This window comes from Jaculus jaculus, chromosome 14 (assembly GCF_020740685.1).
Source record: "Jaculus jaculus isolate mJacJac1 chromosome 14, mJacJac1.mat.Y.cur, whole genome shotgun sequence".
Classification (NCBI taxonomy): domain Eukaryota; kingdom Metazoa; phylum Chordata; class Mammalia; order Rodentia; family Dipodidae; genus Jaculus; species Jaculus jaculus.
In genome coordinates this window covers 7160852-7180104 of record NC_059115.1, presented here as the reverse complement: position 1 = coordinate 7180104, position 19253 = coordinate 7160852, and the positions used below count along the sequence as shown (strand labels likewise).

The following is a 19253-nucleotide window of genomic DNA, read 5'->3' as shown; positions in this document are numbered from 1 at the left end:
CAAGATCAACTCGGGTGCGGGGGGCTGCCCGGGCATGTCAGTGCCAGGCACCCAGGGCTGCCTCCTCACCAAGGGTCCTGTAGCAGATCTGCAAGGAACAGGGCCAGGTGCGCACGCGCTCGCCCGCCAGCCGGTCCCACCACTTGGGTTAGTTATCAGGAACCGGTCACAGGAGTGACTTTGTGACTTCGTGTCCAGGGGGTCAGTTTCTTCCGCGTCCTCTGATTCCATCTACGTCTTGCAAGGTCTCTTCAGGGTGGCTTCAGTGTCTTGGCGGAGTGATCGTGTGGCTGTCTGCGTGGGTCCCCGTGGGAGTGTCGTTTGGATCAGGCTGTGTGTGTGTCCAGGTGTCACTGTGACAGGTGTCTTGAGGGGACTGTTGGGGTGTGTGTCCCCACTTGTACCTGTCAGGAGGCTTTGCTTCCAGAGAAGGGCTCAGCCGGTGTCTGTTAGGTGTGCTGTGGGGTCTGGGCGTGCTCAGCCCCGCGGGGGTGCGCGTGAGTATGGATGTCACCGTGTCAGAGTGTGTCTGGGTGAGTCCGTCAGTAGATCAGTCATCAGTCTGGGTGCTTTGGGGGTGTGCCCGATGTCACTGTCAAGTGTCCAGCAAGCCATGTCCCCAGCCCAGCGTGGGTTATTTACCGTCTCTGTGCCAGTGACCCGGCCAGGAGGTGACTTTTTGTGTACCCAGGAGCTCCAGTAGAGTCAGTGTTGGTATGTGTGTGCAGCGGGGGGGGGGAGGGGGAGGTGTCACCGTCAGTGTGTCAGTGTGTCAGCGCGTGGGTGTCTGGCCACCCCTAGGAGGTCTGGCGGCTGTCCCCACGGTGCTCCTCCTGCCCGCGCGCCCCGGGGAGGGAGAGGGGGGAGCGGAGGTCAGAGCGCGCCCCGCCCCCCACCCACACCCCAGGCGGCGGCGGCGGCGGCAGCAGGGAAACCCCCCGCGCCGAGGTAGGGGGCGCGGCTGGGCTTGCAAGCCCCGACTTGTCCTGGGCGGGCGGGCGGGGCGGTGTCGTCACGCGGGGGCGGGGCGTGGGAGCCGCGGGGCGGGGGGCGGGGCGGGGCGGGGCGGGCTCCGGAGCTGGGGGCCCCGGGATCCGTCGGGCTGGGCGGCCTGAGAGGCAGAGCGCGAGCCACATGCGAGCTGGGCGCCTGGAGAGAGAGAGGGAGGAGAGAGGCCAGGGGGAGCTCGGCGGCGGGGAGCACGACACGGACGCGCCCGAGGCCCGAGCATCCTCCTCACCATCACCACCATCACCGTCTTCAGCAGCAGCAGCAACAGCAGCAACAGCCGTCACTGCAAGTTAGAGCCGCAGCAGCCGCAGCCGCAGCGAGCGGCGCTCGGCGGGCCCGTCCTCCGCCGGGAAGCCGCCCGCTCCCGGGCCATCACCGCCCTTCTCCGGCTTGTTCATGCCCCCGGGGTGAGTGTGTGCGTGCGCGCATCCCGCCAGATTCTGCCCCACAGCCCCTCTCCGGCGACGATCGGCTAGACCGGGTGGGCTCCCTGGAGGAGGTGACGGGAAGCGTGCCCTTGGGGGAGAGCGCGAGCAAGCATTCCCATACATGCCTGTTCCCCCCTCACACACCCCATGGCCCTCAGCAGGGGGAGGGGACTTTGTGCGCTGGGCGGGAAGGACTAGCGGGTGGCAGTGCGCGTCGGGGCGCACAGGTGCCCCGGCGGTCCGGCGGGTTTGTTTACAAACAATGGGGTACGAGCTGGCCAGCGCCCCCTGGCGGTCAGTGAGACCGGGGACGAGCTTGGATTCCCGGGCTCGCTTACCAAAGTCTCCTCCCTACCCGCCCCCCGCTCCGCTCCCATCCACGCACACACGCTGCGAGGGGGTCCCCACCCCCCGGAGGGGGCGTCTCCGAGGGCCGGCCACACCCAGGGCGCGCGCCCTTCCCGCCCGGGGAGGGAGGGGGTGGGGTGCTGGCGGAGGCTGCGGCTCCTGCGGGCGGGGGGCTGCGCCCCAGCAACAGCCCGTTATTGGCCCCGCGCAGGCGGCGGCGGCGGCGGCGGCGGGCGGGGCGGCGCACGTGGCGGCGGAGAGGGCGGGCGGGCGGGGGAGGGGCGGGTGACAGCGGAGGGGCTGCCGTGGATCTGCAGGTGTCTCGCCTGGGCGTGTGTGTATGTGTGCGCGCGCGCGCTCGCGCGTGTCTGCCTCGAGTTTGTGTCCCTCCATCCGCGATGTTGGCATATGTCACCCGCAGGGGTGTCTGCGTGAGTCCCCCCTCGGCCTGTTGGCGTGGGGTGTGGGTGGGATGCACCTGCGTGCGGGCGTGTGTGTGCGTGTGTGTTTGTGTCCCAAACCTTATCCCCCCAGCCAGAGTTGTGGACTGTGTGCTCTTTATGGGTGACGGGGTGGTGGAGTCGGTTCTGTCGCCTGACTGGGTGCTGGGGGGGGGGGAGTTCTGATATGTTTGTGTGTCGCTTGAGTGAGCTGTGTGCGTGTGCACGCGTGTGTGTATGTGTGTGTGCGCGCGCCTTCTCCAAGGTGGTTGTCTCCAAGGCACGCGTTTGCACCCAGCGTTTGTGATGGGGTGCCTCCCAATGCCCCATGGGTGTCTGGGTGACTTCTGATTGGCGTGGGGCACGAGGCTGTCTCATCCCTGGTTGGTGTGCCTGACATGGGTAGCTGAAATCTGAGGGTCTTGTGTGCTGTATGTGTGGGGAGGGAGTGTCTATGCAGTGCAATAGTGGGTATTGCTGCTGGCACCCTGAGTGTGTGTGTGTGTGTGTTGGGTCTGAGGGGCTTGTCACTGTGCTTGGAGGCTCATATGTCATGTGGCTGTGTGTGTGTGTGTGTGTGTGTGTGTGTGTGTGTGTAGTGTTTATGTCAATCACGTGAGACCAGTGTTTTCTGTCGCTGCTGTAGGTGTGTTGTGTTGGGCTGTGCGGGATTAGTTGGCAGTGGTGTGTGTGTGCGCGTGTGTGTGTGTGTGTGTCTGTGTGTCTTCTGGGGCTGACAGTTGGCAGCAATGTTTTGGGTCCTGGGAGGAGACAGGACCTGCGCATGCTGGTCCAGAGACGCTGGCGTGGGTTGCTGGGAGGCACCTGGCTCCGAGAATGACATGTGCCTCTGTGTGCCTAATGGTCGGGCATGTGTCCAGAGGGCTGAGAGTTGGGGACGTTCAGATGTGTTTTGGGGGCGTGGGAGCTGGGTGCATGTGTTTGAGGCTGGTGGGTACGTGTCCTGGGGTGGAAGGGAGTCTTCTGTCTTGGTCTGGTCTGTGTATGCAGAGGGGAACATACTGGGAGACTTGTGCCTTTGCCATGCGTGTGTTCGTATTTGTGACAGCTGCATTGTGGGTTGGTGTGTGGCCCCAGGCACGTCAACAGTGGGTCAGTGTGTCTGTCCATGTGTGTCTGTGGGGCAGAAAGGACTGTCTTGTGATAGTTGGGTGTACTTGTCCCTGGGTCCCGAGTAACTAGATCCCTAGGGGACCATCTCAGTGTCTGTGTGCCGGAGGTGGAGGTAGAGTTGCCACTTCAGGGAGTCGTGTGACACACACACACACACACACACACACACACACACACATAGAGCAGCCTTCTTCACGTGGGTTCTGTGTGCACCCGTGTGTCCTGGGAGCCCCTAGGCACCCTCCTCCGCCTCCGCGTTGGCAAAGTTTTCCTCACCGTCCCATGTCCGCTGCGAAGCCCAGGCACAGAGAGCTTGCGTGTTGGGCCAGTTACACACCCTCTCTCCACCTGGGTCCTGGCCCCCCCCCTGCCCCCTGGGGTCATCTCCTTAGTGGAGTGTGTCCCGTGGCTTAGAGTGGATGGTGTGACCTCCGGGACGGGGGTGTCTTCGGGATTGGGGGGGCCTGGTACCCCCACCCCCTCGCACTCCCTGCGCTGACCTCCCCCCCCCTCGTGTCCCGCAGGCCCCAGGGAGCGCCATGGCCCGCGCACGACAGGAGGGCAGTTCTCCGGAGCCCGTAGAGGGCTTGGCCCGCGACGGCCCGCGCCCCTTCCCACTCGGCCGCCTGGTCCCCTCGGCTGTGTCCTGCGGCCTCTGCGAGCCCGGCCTGCCCGCCGCCCCCGCCGTCCCCGCCTTGCTGCCCGCAGCCTACCTCTGCGCCCCGACCGCCCCGACCGCCGTCACCGCCACCCTGGGGGGCTCCCGCTGGCCTGGGGGTCCCCGCAGCCGGCCCCGAGGCCCGCGCCCTGACGGTGAGTTCCCGCCCCACTCCGGGAGGAGAAGCTCGAGTGGAAGCCCAGTGTATTGCGGGGGGGGGAGGGGGAGGCGGCGAGCCGAGCCGAGCCGAGCCGGGGCCACTGGGAGGGTGTGGCCAGCGTGGTCTTTGTGTGGAAGAAGCCGGAAGACCGAGGATGGAGGGGGGGAGATCGAGTGGGAAGTCCCTCTTGGAATCTGACTGCAGTTCCCCCGAGTTGCAGCCCACGATCCTTTCTGGGCCTCGGGCTACAGCTGTTTTTCTTAGCTCCCCTTCCCCCCAGCCTGGGGTCCCAACTGGACCCCCCCCCCACGTTGAGGATGGCGTGGGAAGGACGGAGCGTGGACAGAGTGGGAGAGGACTGTCACCTCAAGACTTTGGAGAAAGGAGTCGAAGGACCTTTTAACTTTTTATTTGCCTCTCTCTGGCCTGAGCTCGGCCCAGTCCGCAGTCGTCGCCCCCCCTCCCCGCCCCAGGGAGGAAGGAGAGGGGGGAGGGGCCATTGTGTTGGGAAAGTCCCTTTTGGGAGAGGGGGAGGATCGGGGAGGGAAGGGTTAAAGGTCCCTTGCCTGATGGGCTGTTAACCCTGTGGTGCCCGGCCAGGGAGAAGGAAGGTCTTGGTAGCCTTCCCATCCCCGTCCTCCCACCGCATACGGTCCCCAAAGCCCAGGGGGTCCAGGAGAGACAAACTTCTTCCCAAGCTCAGTGTGTGACCGCAGTGGGGACTCCCCAGATTATCAGAACTAGAACCACAGATGCAAAAACTGAAGCTCGGGTTTGGTTTAGGGAATCCTCATGCCCAGGACCTCCGAAAGGGGTGGGGCAGGAGGGCATCTCCTCCATCCCAGCCTCCACCCCCTACCATACCTCACCAGCAGCCCCAGTCTGGCCTTCTAGTCTCCAGGCCAAGGCCACATCCGGGGGTGTGGCCTCACTGTGGTTGGACCGGAGCAGGCTGGAGACCTGAGGCTTGTGACTCTGGGTGGGGTCAGTCGCTGTATCCCTGGGTGACCTTGGGCCACTTCTTGGGGTGGGGCCTCAGTTTCACTGTCTTGTCCAATAGAACAGGCAAGATTAGGCCTCACTTAGGGATGGGGTATTTGGGTCGGATTAGACGAGGGACTTCCACACTGACATGAGCACGGGGAGGGGCTAGCTGACCAGACAGGTGTCCACAGAGTCACCTCCTCTGTCCTTCTGGCTCTCTAGTGCCTGCTTTATCAGAGTAGGGAAAAACAAAAATAAAAGGATTGCTAGAAATGAGGCGGGGAGAGAGGAGAAAGCAGGTGGCTGCGTTAGGAGAGAAGCAGGCCTTGGCCACTAGGAGAAGGGTGGCCTCCCAGACACCTGCGGGGGCCACAGGGTGGTAGGTGGTGACCACGCCCCGCCCCCTGCCTCTCCCAGGTCCCGATCTCTCGCTGTCCCCGGCCGAGCAGCACCTCGAGTCGCCCGTGCCCAGCGCCCCGGAGGCCCTGGAGGGCGGTCCCACCCAGGCGGCCCCGGGAGTGCGCGGGGAGGAGGAGCAGTGGGCCCGGGAGATCGGGGCCCAGCTGCGGCGGATGGCGGACGACCTGAACGCGCAGTACGAGCGGCGGGTGAGTGCGGGGGGCGGAGGCAGGTGGGCCCGGGCGCCCCGCCAGATGTGCGGCAGCTGCGGATGCCGGGGGGTGGGGTGGGGGGGGGAAGGGTCGCGCCGGGGACAGGTTGGGGTGGGAGGGGAGAGAGGAGGAGGCGGGGCGATCTCGGGATCGGAGAGCTGGTCTAGGCCCAGGGCGGGGACCAGGACCGGGACCCGGGCACCGAGGCTCTGGCGGCGCTCGGCGGCGGCGGCGGCGATGTCTATATCCCAGGCTATTTATAGCCGGTGAGTCAGCAGCGCGCCGCCGCCGCCCCGCCCTCCCCGCCGCCGCCGATCGTGCCCCGCAGCGCCCCCCGCTGGCTGCCCGCAGCACCGCCGCGCCTCGCGCCCCCCCAACCCAAGGCCTGCCTGCGCCTGGCCTCCCACCCCAGTGAGGGGGACGGGCACGTGCCGGGGAGTCAGTCTGTAACCCCGGAAACGAACTACCCCTCTATACACTCCCAGAGCTGTTCACCTTGTACGTTTCACCAACGTTGCTTGCTTATTTCCAAAACCAAAAGCTAAAGATGTTCCCCGGCCGGAAGCAAAGGCTTAGGGATAACCGAGCGTTTGTAAGCTGGCCTCATCCTGCATCTACCCACACTGCCGCTGTCCCCTTTCAGAGTGTACTGTGAAAGACATTTTCTTCATACAGTCTCACTGCTACAGGGTATCCCATGGCTGCAACAAAGTTGCAGGGCCCGGGGCCTCCAGCCTCTGATCCTAGTCACTGAAGAAGCTGAGACCGGCCCGGAGAGAGAGAGATAGCTCAGTGGTTAAGTCACTTGCTGGCGAAGCCCAAGTACCCAGGTTTGATTCCCTAGGACCCACATAAAACAGATGCACAAGGAGGTGTATGACTCTGGAGGTTTTTGTTTTGTTTTGTTTTTCTTAGTGGCTGGAGGCTCTGGTGCACTCTCTCTCTCTCAAATAAGTAAATAATTTTTTTGATTTTGTTTTTCGAGGTAGGGTCTCACTGTAGCTCAGGCTGACCTGGAATTCACTCTCGGCGATCCTCCTACCTCTGCCTTCCAAGTGCTGGGATTAAAGGCATGCGTCACCACACCAGGCTAATAATTTTTTTTTTTTTTTTTTAGAAATTGAGACAGAGGGTTCAAAGCCAGGGCTGGAGATGAAGCTCAATCGATAAAATACTTGCTTAGAATTCACGAAGCATTCTAGGTTCAACTCGACCCCCTAGCATGTTATTAAGCCTCGACCTGTAATCCTTAGCACCCAGGAAGTTGAGGCAGAAGGTTCAAAGTCACCCTCTTCATCCTCAGCTACGAATCGAGTTGGATGCCAGCCTAGGATACATACATGGCATCTTGTCTTAAACAAAATGCAAATAAATAAAAGTTCAAGACCAGCTTGGTCACTTTAGTGAGAACCTGTCTCAAGATGAGGAGGCTGAGATGGGGGGTGACATAAAACCGAGACAAGCCTGGGCTTCAGAGTGAGGTCCAAGCTGGAGGGGAGACCCGGCTCAGTCAAAACCACCTGCCTAGAATCTGCCAATCCACCAGTGAGCGGCTGGAGGTGTGGATCAGTACTAGAGCCTGATAGCATGCAAAAGTCCTAGATTCAGTCCCCAGTACAGAGCAAAAGGAAAAATAAAGTATCCGGATTCAATTTTTTTGTTTTGTTTTGTTTTCTGAGGTAGGGTCTCACTGTAGCTCAGGCTGACCTGGAATTCACTATGTAGTCTCAGAGTGGTCTTGAACTCTCAGGGATCCTCCTACTTCTGCCTTCTGAGTGCTGGGATTAAAGGTGTGTGCCACCATGCCAGCTCCTGGTTCAAATTCTAATTGATACATATTTTAGGATAAACTATTCATTGATATCTATTTAGGATTTACATGTGTTTCCATTTATTTATTTATTATTTTGATTGAGGCAGGGTCTGGCTTTAGCTCAGACTGACCTGGAATTTACTATGTAGTCTCAGGCTGGCCTCAAACTCATGGCGATCCTCCTACCTCTGCCTTCCAAGTGCTGGGACTAAAAGCGTGTGCCACCATACCCACCATTTATTTATTTTTATTACTTACTGATATATATTTAGGATTAATTCTTTTTTTTTTTTTTTCAAGGTAAGGTCTCACTGTAGCCCAGGCTAACCTAGGACTCAATCTGTAGTCTCAGGCTGGCCTCGAACTCTCGTTCAGTCCTCTTATTTCTGCCTCTTGAATTCTGGGATTAAAGGGATGCACCATCACACCTGTCTTATTTATCTTTAATTAATGTATTTATTTGAGAGAGACGGAGAAAGAGGTAGACAGAGTGAGTATGAGTGCAACAGCGCTTCCTGCTACTGCAAATGAACCCCAAACTCATGTGCCATTTTGTGCATCTAGCTTTACTTGGGAGCTGGGGACTCCAACAGGGGCTATCAGACTTTGCAAACAAGTGTCTTTTAAGTGCTGAGCCATCTCTCCAGCCTTATTTATTTTAGATATTTTTATTTTTTATTTATTTATTTGAGGCGGGGGGGAGAAAGAAAGAGGCAGAGAGAAGGAGAGAGGAAGAGAGAGAATGGGCGCACCAGGATATCCAGCCGCTGCAAATGAACTCCAGATGCATGTACCACCTTGTGCATCTGGCTTACATGAGTCTCGGGGAAATGAACCTGGGTCCTTTGGCTTTGTAGGCAAGCGTCTTAACTGCTAGGCCATCTCTCCAACCCCAGCCTTATTTATTTATTTATTTATTTATTTATTTATTTATTTATTTTTTGTTGTTGTTTGTTTTTCGAGGTAAGGTCTCACTCTAGTCCAGGCTGACCTGGAATTAACTCTGTCATCTCAGGGTAGCCTCGAACTCATGGCGATCCTCCTACCTCTGCCTCCCGAGTGCTGGGATTAAAGGCGTGCGCCACCACGCCCAGCTTATTCATTTATTTTTGATTTTTCAAGGTAGGGTCTCACCCTATCTCAGAGCTGACCTGAAATTCACTAAGTACTCTCTGGGTGGCCTCAAACTCACAGCGATCCTCCTACCTGTGCCTCCCCAGTCCTGGGATTAAAAGCTTGCGCCACCACGCCCAGCTTCTGCTTCTTACTTTTTGAGACAAGGTCTCACTAAATTGCCTGGGCTAGCCTTGAACTCACTCTATCTAGTCAGGGCCTGTGTTCCTGCCTCAGCCTCCTGAGTAACTGGGATTACAGGCTTTCTTTCCCACTGGGCCCTGCCAGGTGTAACATTTTGGAACACGAGGTTCTAGATGACACCTTACATCTTCATTCTGATGCCAGGGAGAGGACAAGGGTTTTCCCCGCAAGGTCACACTAATGCAGCTCTGCCCAAAAGCACTTCTGCAGTCTTGGCACTGATAGTTCACCTGCACGTGGTTTTAGAATGGCTGAGACTGTGAGCTCATTTTCTTTTTTTCTTTTTTTTTGTGGGGGGCGGTTTGAGGTGGGGTCTTGCTGTAGCTCAGGCTGATCTAGAATTCATTCTGTAGTCTCAAGGTGGCCTCGAACTCACAGCGATCCTCCCACCTCTGCCTCCTGAGTGCTGCACCACCATGCCCAGCTTGTCATTGTTTTTTTTTTTTTTTAAACATATTTTGTTTATTTATTTGAGAAAGAGGCAGAGAGAGAGAGAGAGAGAGAGAGAGAGAAAATGGGCATGCTAGGGCCTCCAGCCACTGCAAACAAACTCCAGATGCATATGCCACCTTGTGCAACTGGCTTACTTGGGTCCTGGAGAGTCAAACTCCCGTGGGATCCTTTGGCTTTGCAGGCAAATGCCTTAATCACTAGGCCATCTCTCAGTCCTTGTCATTGTTTTTGAGACAGTTTTTCTAGCCTAGGCTAGCCTCAAACTCTTGGTCATCTCATGCTTCAGCCCCCCCCCCCCCAGTGCATGGTCATCATCCTTTGCTTCCCTCCCCTTAGGAGGATGAGTCACAGCTCAGCTCAGCCTGTGCTTTGTCCTTCGGAAAGGCTACTTCCACCTCCATCTGGAAAACACAAGGCAGGAGCTCACAATGAACCAGAGCAGCTGACCCATGGCAGGCTTTGGGGACTCTGCCTGTCCTCTTCAGTCTGGTCTCCTGCCTTAGATAGGGATGTGACATATTGCCTTGGGAGAGGAGGACTGCCTTGGGTGGGTGAGGGGGTGATGTTCAGTCAGTCTTGGGGTGGAGCCTGCATCCTTGCTGCCCTGTGTTCACTCAGCCACTGTTAATCCCCCTCTCGGAACAGGCCCAGGCTTACTTCCCTCTTCTCTCTCTCTCTTTTTTTTCTTTAGAGGCAAGAAGAGCAGCAGCGACATCGCCCCTCGCCCTGGAGGGTCGTGTACAATCTCTTCATGGGGCTCCTCCCCTTACCCAGGGGCCCTGGAGCCCCAGAGATGGAGCCCAATTAAGGTGCCTGCACCCGCCCGGTGGACGTCGGGGACTTGGGGGGCAGGACCCCCTCACTTTCTGATGCCCTGGCCAGCGCGGGGGGACGTTTTCTGCACCATGTAGCATACTGGACTGTGAACCCTGCTTGTCCCAGGGGCAAGGCCAGGGGAGCTACTCCAGCCCCAGGAAGCCTGGGTGCATTAATGGAGATACGGACTTGGGGGACCCTGGCCCCCCGGAAGCCAGGGGAGGGAGGGCTGATGAACTCAAAGGTGACCGAGGGGGTGGGAACCGAGCCGCCCGCCTCTGCTGCCCACCACCATCTCAGGAAAGGCTGCTGATGCTGGCTGCCTATTCCAGCTGCAGGTGGGACGCTGGGGGTGTCCCCAGCGCACCTTGACTTTGGGTCTGGCCTCAGGCCCCTGGTGCTTCCCCCCCTCCTCCTGGGGAGGGGGACCCCCGTGAAGAGCATATGAGCCAAACCTGACCACTAGCCTCCTGGAGCCAGAGAATGGGGGGGTGGGGGCATGTGACAGCCTCCCCAACCCAGAGCCCAGCCATCTTCCCTGAGCCGCCGGTGGGCGGTTGGACATGCCTGCCTCACCTTCATTGGGGGGGTGGCCAGGAGGGGCCCAGACTGTGAATCCTGCGCTCTCCCCAGGACCACCCCCCAGTCGTCCCCATCCATCCCATTGCATAGGTTTAGAGAGCACGTGTGACCACTGGCGTTCATTTGGGGGGTGGGAGGCTTGGCAAAAGCATCCCCAGCCTTAGTCCCCGGGCGAAGCGCTGGGGGGAAGACGGGAGTCAGGGAGGGGGGGAGTCTCAAGAGGGAGGAGTCTGGGAGCGGGGAGGGACGGCCCAGCCTGTAAAATACTGTACATGCGCTGCTGTAGATACCGGAATGAATTTTCTGTACATGTTTGGTTAATTTCTTTTGTACATGATTTTTGTATGTTTCCTTTTCAATAAAATCAGATTGGAACAGTGGATACTCTCTCTGCTCGCCTTCCCCACAACCTGGCCTCTGTCAGGAGCTCAGCCTTCACCTGTGAGGGTGGGGAAAGAGGCTGTGATCCTAGGTTCACCTATATCAAAAAACAAGCTGAGGGCTGGGGAATGGCTTAGCCTGAGAACCCTAAGGACCTGGGTTCGATTCCTCGGGACCTACGTCAGCCAGATGCACAAGGGGAAACATACATCTGGAGTTCGTTTGCAGTAGCTAGAGGCCCTGGTGTGCCCATTCTCTTTTTTTCTCAAATACATAAATAATTTTTTTTTTTTTTTTAAAGCAAGCTGAGGGCTGGAGAGGTTGCTTAGAGGATTAGGTTCAAGGGCTGGAGAGATGGCTTAGCAGTTAAGTGCTTGCCTGTGAAGCCTAAGGACCCTGGTTCGAGGCTCAATTCCCCAGGACCCGTGTTAGCCAGATGCACAAGGGGGTGGACCAGTCTGGCGTGCGTTTGCAGTGGCTGGAGGCCCTGGCGCGCCCATTCTCTCTCTCTCCCTCTATGCCTCTTCTCTCTCTATTACTCTCAAATAAATAAAAATTTTAAAAAAAATGAAATTAGGTTCAATTATCCAGGTCCCAGGAAAGCCAGATGCACAAGGGGGCGCATGGGTCTGGAGTTCATTTGCAGTGGCTGGAGGCTCTGGTGCGTTTACTCTTTTTCTCTCCCTTTCTAATAAGTAATAATAAATAATTTTTTTCTTAAATTTTTCGAGGTAGGGTCTCACTGTAGCTCAGGCTGACCTGGAACTCACTATGTAGTCTCAGGGTGGCCTCGGACTCATGGTGATCCTCCTACCTCTGCCTCCTGAGTGCTGGGATTAATGGTGTGCACCACCACGCCAGGCTTAAATAAAATAATTTTATTTATTTATTTGAGAGCGACAGACAGAAAGAGGCAGATAGAGAGACTGGGCGTGCCAGGGCCTCCAGCCACTGCAGACGAACTCCAGACGCATGCGCCCCCTTGTGCACCTGGCAAATGTGGGTCCTGGGGAATTGAGCCTTGAACTGGGGTCCTTAGGCTTCACAGGCAAGCGCTTAACCGCTAAGCCCTCTCTCCAGCCCCAAATAAAATAATTTTATAAAGCTGAACCAGACGTGGTTTAATCCCAGCACTCCTGGGTTTGAGACCAGCCTGACACTACTGAGTGAAAAAATTGAAGCCTGACCAGGTGCATCCTAGGTCTTGGATTACAAGTTTGTTTATTTAGTTTTTCTTTTTTGGTTTTTCGAGGTAGGGTTTTGCTCCAGTCCAGGCTGACCTGGAACTCACTATGTCTTAGGGTGGCCTTAAACTTACTGTGATCCTCTTACCTCTGCCTCTCCAGTATTAGGATTAAAGGAGTGCACCACCAAGCCTGACCTTGGATTATGAGTCTAAAGACTGCCTGAGCAATTTAGTGAGACCCTGTCCCAAGTGCCAAAAGAAAGAGGGCTGGGGGCATGGCTTAGCTTGACAGCACTTGTCTAGAATGCAGAGTGAGGGGCTGGGGGCGGCTCAGCAGTAGAGTGATTGCTTAGCATACGTAGGCCCTGGGTTCAAGCCCAGTAGCAAAAGAGGGCTAAAGTGAGACCCCACCTGGGCGGGAGGGGGGGGCAGGTCAGGACCCAGCCACACAGAGCATGGCAATACATGTATCCAGTGGCTGAGAGAAGACAAGGCTGGATGTCCTCCGCACACATGTGCATGGAGCAGAGCGCATGTAAGTACACAGTCACTCTGTCAACAGACTAATTAGAGTGCGATTCAATTTTTTTTTTTTTTCAAGGTAATGTCTACACTATCTCAGGCTGGCCTAGAACTCACAGCTATCTTCCTACCTCGGCCTTCCCAGTGCTGGCATTAAAGGCGTGTGCAACCAGCTCTAGTGTATGGGTCACATGTGTAGTGAGGTCTTCTGCTTGTGTCCCAGCCCTCAGGAGGTTGATATCGGAGGACTGCTGCACGTTTGAGGAGAGCCTGGGCCACAGCAAGGGACATCGTGTGATTAAACACAGTAATACCCAAAGAGAACCATGGTGGTTGAACGTGGTGCTGGGAGCATTGACAAGGGTCTCTAAGCCACGAGACACAAAAAGTTGTAGAAAAATAGTTCTGGGCTGGAGAGATGGCTTAGTGGTTAAACGCTCAATGCCCCAGGACCCATGTAAGCCAACCAGATGCACAAGGTGACACATGCATCTGGAGTTTGTCTGCAGTGGCTGGAGGCCCTGATGTGCCTATTCTCTCTCTCTGCCTCTTTATCTGTCGCTCTCAAATAAATAAAAATAAACAAAAACAATTTAAAAAAAGAAAAATAGTTCTGTTGCCTTCCCACTGAGCCACACCCTAGAAACTACACATTGTCAGCATCGCACTCAGTGGGCACCTGAGGTGCAAAATTCACTTGTCCAAGGTCAAGAAGCAAAATGGTTGGGTCTGGACGAAACATGACCATCTGGAAGGATTCCCCTCTCAACGGTTAGAAGGGTTGTGACCCCCAGGGAGGAAAGTGGATACAGCCAACACATCCAAAACCCATCTCAGGTTTCTTTCCCAAATCCTGCGTTTAGCTATGAGAGCAGCTGCTTGGATTATGAGGCCAACAGGCTGACAGAGAGGGATGTTTCTAAAAAAACTAGGCCTCCTCCCTATGAAGCTCACTCAGGCTGACTTTGAACTCATGATCTTCCCATCTCAGCCACAGTAGCTGGGATCACAGGTATGCACCCTCACCACACCCAGCTTACAATGCAAGGAACTTAGAAGTGGGCACAAGGACCTATCACTCATTTAACTTGCCAACTGCAATTTAAGCTTCTTGTGTGTATAAAGGGGGCTGAGTACACACGTTTGCATTTACAAAAACAATGCAAGAAGCTGGCAAAAGGGGGTAGGAGGACTAGGTTTTCCCTAGACTTGTATAAAAAAAATATATTTTTAATTACTGGGTCTGGAGGGATGGCTTAGCAGCTAAGGAGTTTGCCTGTGAAGCCAGAACCCATGTAAACCAGATGCACAAGGTGGCACATGTGTCTGGAGTTCCGTTTGCAGCAGCTGAAGGCCCTAGTGCACTCATTCTAAGTCTCTCTCTCAAAAAATAAATAAAATACTTAAAAAATCCATTTTAAATTATTTTTGTTCTTTTGAGTTAGGGTTTCTCTGTAGCCCAGGCTGACTGCTGGGATTAAAGGCAGCATGCACCACCAAGCCAGGCTAATTACTTTTTTTTTTTTTTTGAGGTAGGATCTCAGCAGGTTGACATGGAACTTACTCTGTACCCCAAGGCTGGCCTCAAATTCAGTGATCCTCCTACCTCTGCCTCACGAGTGCTCTGATGTGCCACCACACAGGACTTAATCCCCCTCCAACGTAGGATCAGTCTAGCCCACTCACTCTGTAGTCCTAGGCTGGTCTGGAACTCAGCTATCCTACCTGTGCCAAGAGATCAAAGGCATGGGCCACCACACCAGGCTAAAAAAGTTTTGAAAAGGAAAAAAAAAATGTTTTTAGAATGTTTTTTTAAAAATTATTTTTATTTACTTATTTGAAAGTGACAGAGAGATAAAGAGGCAGATAGAAACAGAGAGAATGGGCACGCCAGGGCTTCCAGCCTCTGCAAACGAACTCCAGACGCGTGTGCCCCCTTGTGCATCTGGCTAACGTGGGACCTGGGGAAGCGAGCCTCAAACCAGGGTCCTTAGGCTTCACAGGCATGTGCTTAACTGCTAAGCCATCTCTCCAGCCCGAAAAAAAATTTTTTTTGATAGACAATAAGTGAGTCAAGGTCTCTTGCCACTGCAAACCAATTCCAGATGCATGTACCACTTTGGGCACCTGGTTTTATAACCATCTTTTACTACCGTACCACCTCCCCAGCCCTATTTGTTCTTAGCCTGCCCCTCTGCACGGAGGCCTCAATTACACTTCGCGAACAACAGAAATACAGGCTGGGGAGCCAGGTGTAGTGGCACACGTTTTTAATCCAGGCACTTGGGAGGCAGAGTCTGAGGATCACTGTGAGTTCAAGGCTAGCCTGAGACTACATATTGAATTCCAGGTTAGTCTGGGCTAGAGCTAGACTCTACTTTCAAAACAAAACGAAACAAAACGTGGGCTGGGGGAGAAACCTGGAAGCCACAGTGAAAACTCAGGCTACTTGCCACTGATGACTCTTGACCTCTGTGGACAGGGCTCACGAGGGCCACCTACATCCTAGAGCTTATAGAAATCTATTCATTAAGCACCTTTCTGTAAATGTGGGCAAGACTATTTTCTATTTGTTTCTATTTTTCTATTTTATCGACGTAGAGTCTCACTGCAGCCCAGGAATTCACTATGTAGTTCCAGGCTGGCCTTGAACTCATAGTGATCCTTGTACCTCTGCCTCCCAAATGCTGGGACTATTTGTACCACCATGCCCGGCAGGAGACGCTTTTCTATAATAGACTTGTAAAATGGGTGTGAGATTTGAATGAAATATCTTGCCCAGGGCTAGCAACCGCCAGATCGTGAGGGGTCCTCTCGGAATGACCTGCCATCAGCCCGGTGGTGAAGTTTGTAAGGCTGGATGGAGGGCTTTTCAACTCTCACTGCTCAGGTGTGTCTGCTCCCCCTGGTGACCAACGCCACACACTGCAACGGCCAGGATGTGAAGAGCCCAGTATTTCTACAGTGCTGAGACAGAGCCATGTGACCGTGGGAATGTCACAGGCTGGGCATCGTGTGCCACCTCCTAGTGACAAGCAAGGGGCCACACACTATTCTGAATCAAGCTGAGGAGGGAGAGGGTGATGATGGGATTCATGCCTGTCACTGGATGAACTCCCTATGGAGGCTGCTTCAAGCATGTCTTCTGCCTCAGCCTCACATGCTGGGATAAACCGGAGGCAACACTCCACCAGCGAGTGCCACTTTTCTTGTATTGAAGCAGTGCTGGGCTCAAGACACTGGGCAGTCACGCCACAACATCCGTTGACTTCACCGAGCATCCAGGCGCCAGGGCTCGGCTGCACAGGAGGAGGGGACCTCTGCGGTGGCAAGTATCTTCCCAGCTCAGAGCAGCCAATCAAGTCTCTGGGGTGGGGGCAGGAAGCAACCAGGCAAATCTTTAAGCAAATAACTTTATTGTCAGTCCTTAATAAAGGACCACGGAAAATTGAGAAAATATGTAAAACACAACAGTGGCAACTTGGAGTAACTGAAGGTTGAACCAGGCCTTAAACTCCTATGTCCAGTGATGGCAATCTGTGAGGAGCAGCTGGTCTCCTCCCCCTGGCTAGAAATTGGCCTTTTGAGTTTTTAAATTTTCTTTCAGATGGGGTATCACTACGTTGCCCTGGCTGGCCTCAAACTTGCAATGACCCTCCTGCCTCACTCCCCAGTAATGGGATTATAATAGACAGGCATGTGCCACCATGCCTGGCTCTCAACAGGCCTTTTCAAAACAAGTAATCCCACTAACATTTAACATGCAAGACGACTTGGTGTGTTCTCTCTTTCAGCACCCAAACCTGCAGAAGAGGCAACAAAACCAGAAGTGCACAGCAGGTAGCCCTTGCTGCTCTCCTGCTCTGGAGGAGGGACACCCTGCCCTCACCAAACTACCTCTAAGGGTTCCTGTGGGAACGCTAAAGTGGCTTCCACTGTGGTTTCGTTTCTTTTCTATTTCTTTCTTTTTTTGAGGTAGGGTCTCCCTGAAGCCCAGGCTGATCTTGAATTCCCCAGCATGGGGTTAAAGGCGTGTGCCACCACGCCCAGCCTCCACTGCAGTTTCAATGGGGGTTGAGCTTCACCGTCCCTGAGGATGACCTCAGGTGGGGAAGGAGTGCAAGAAGGCAGCAAGAAGCCCCCAAGCCCCAAGCATGGAGCCTGCCCGAAGGTGAGGGGCCATGTGGTGGCACAGGGGAGCAAAGCCAGGGGGCCACTTTGAGGCGATCACACCGGGGAGCTGACTGGCCTGCGTGGCTGGGTCCTGGACAGCACCTATGCGACACAAGACACCTGCAGGGCCTCCTTGTTTGTGGGGGCTCTGGAGATGTCATCATGCAGGGAGGGGACAGGGAGGCATGGGTGGGCTGCACACAGCAGCATCTCCCTGGGGCCCTGTCTTGGCCTCACTTGGGGCCCAGGCACTCCACGATCCCACTGCCCTTCATGCCATCGAAGAAGAAGAAGTTGTTGTGAGGAGGGTCCCGCTGAGACAGGGCCTGGGGAGAAAACAGAATAGGGCTCAGCTCAAGTGCAAAAATGGGGCATATATGTAGAATCAACAAACAAAGGGGGATACATATGTTTTTAGTGGGCTGGGAAAAAAAAATCACATACAAATTAAAGTCAAGGCCACTGTGGTAGTTTGAATAGATGGCCCCCAATATATGACTGTTTTATTAGTTTGTAGTTTGCATCGGCACCCACCTGGCTAGATGAGTGTCACTGGGCTCAATCTTAAAGTGTGGTGGTGGGTTTGAGATTTCAATCTAATGATACACAAAGTGTATAGCTGGAGTCCCTGAGTGTGCTGTGTGGCTTTTCGCTTTTTCACTTGTGCTTCTCTCTCTCTGCTTCGATCTGTGAAGGCAGGCCAGCTTCTTCTGCCATTATGGAACTTCTCCTGGATCTGTAAGCTTCAATAAATCAATCCCTTTTTCCATAACCAGGCCTGGTCTGTTACAGCCACCATCTCTCTCTCTGCCACTCTCAAATGAATAAATAAATATTAAAAAAAAGTTTATTTAAAAGCAATTTAAGGCAGTGGTTCCAGGGGACTGATCTTGCTCCCCAGGGACAATGTGGCAGTGTCAGGAGGCCATTCTGACTTAGGTCTGTTTGCTCTGGCCCGTCCCTACCATGTGTCTCCTGCAGCTCACGTCCTGCCTCTGAATCGCCATTTCTGCGTGTACTATGTTGTACAATGAGAGCAAGAGTCATGCTGGAGACTAGGACAGATGATGATGATGGACCTCACGTAACTCTGACACTGGCCGGAAGCCCGGGCGGCCAGGCAGGCAGCAGGCAGCGGGCAGAGGGTCATGGCGGCTCAGTTACAATCCCTTCAACGTGGCGCAGTCTGCAGCCTTGCACACCTGAGCACAGACCTGCCCCTTCATGAGGACACAATTTAAAAATATTCTCATTTGTTTATTTACATATTTGCGACATTGAGAGAGACAGGAAGAAGCAGATAAGAGTGAGTGAGCATGAGCGAGCAGGGGAGCACCAAGGCTTCTAGTCACTGCAAACGAACTCCAGATGAATACACCACCTTGTACATCTGGCTTATGTGGGTTCTGGGGAATCAAACATGGGCCCTACTAGGGCATGTGGTGCAAGCCTTGAATCCCAGCACTCAGGAGGCAGAGGCAAAAGGATTGATGTAAGTTCGAGGCCATCCTGAGACTACAGTGAATTCCTGGTCAACCTGGGCTAGAGTGAGACACTACCTTGAAAAACAAAACGAGAGAGAGGGGGTGGAGGGGGAAAGATATGAACGGGTACACCAGGGCTGCTGCAAATGAACTCCAGACAGATACATGTGCTACCTTATGGCTTATTCTGGGGAATAGAACTTAGGTCCTTAAGTTTTGCAGGCAACAACCTTAACCACTGTGCATTTCTCCAGCCCCTCTGTGATGAAGGTTTTATTTTCCACCGGAGGTAGTGTCTCACTCCAGACCAGGCTGAACTGGAATTCACTCTGTATTCTCAGGGTGGCCCCAAACTCCTACCTCTGCCTCCTGAGTGTTGGGATTAAAGGCGTGTGCCACCATGCCTGGCCTTTCATTTCTTTCTTTTTTTTGGGGGGGGGTTTCAAGGTAGGGTTTCACTCTAGCTCAGGCTGACCTAGAATTCACTATGTAGTCTCAGGGTGGTCTTGAACTTATGACGATCCTCCTACCTCTGCCCCCTGAATACTAGTGCTGAGATTAAAGGTATGTGTCACCATGGCTGGCCATGACTAAACTTTTAAAGAGGCCCTGAAGCCAAACGTGTTAACCATTCTCTGTGAGCTAGTATTTACAGAGGCCTTTACCTAAGCAAGCTGCCAGTTCAGAGTTTGGTGGTTCCCATAACAAGGACAGTAACCACAGAGAAGTTAGGAGCAAGCCATGAGCATCCT

General features: G+C 54.7%; 2 protein-coding genes across 4 annotated transcripts in view; one reads left to right on the top strand and one right to left on the bottom strand.

Moving 5' to 3' along the window:
- Nucleotides 1-1093: 1093 nt before the first annotated feature.
- Nucleotides 1094-11135, top strand: Bbc3 (BCL2 binding component 3). 3 transcript variants are annotated; one of them, XM_004672627.2, is made up of 4 exons: nt 1094-1418; nt 3886-4174; nt 5581-5771; nt 10049-11135. In XM_004672627.2, the coding sequence occupies exons 2-4, from the start codon at nt 3901-3903 to the stop codon at nt 10163-10165; spliced, it is 582 nt and encodes a 193-aa protein (XP_004672684.1). In that variant the 5' UTR covers nt 1094-1418; nt 3886-3900; the 3' UTR covers nt 10166-11135. The 3 variants fall into 3 exon arrangements, with proteins under 3 accessions (XP_004672684.1, XP_044989160.1, XP_044989161.1); XM_045133225.1 differs by lacking the exon at nt 1094-1418 and adding an exon at nt 2087-2218; XM_045133226.1 differs by lacking the exon at nt 1094-1418 and adding an exon at nt 2494-2610.
- A 5108-nt stretch (nt 11136-16243) lies between these two features.
- Nucleotides 16244-19253, bottom strand: part of Sae1 (SUMO1 activating enzyme subunit 1) — a 75742-nt gene continuing 72732 nt past the window's right edge. Inside the window, exon 9 of the mRNA XM_045134295.1 lies at nt 16244-17343. Within this exon, the coding sequence (XP_044990230.1) occupies nt 17251-17343 (93 nt within the window). The 3' untranslated portion in view covers nt 16244-17250. The remainder of the gene's footprint in view (nt 17344-19253) is intronic.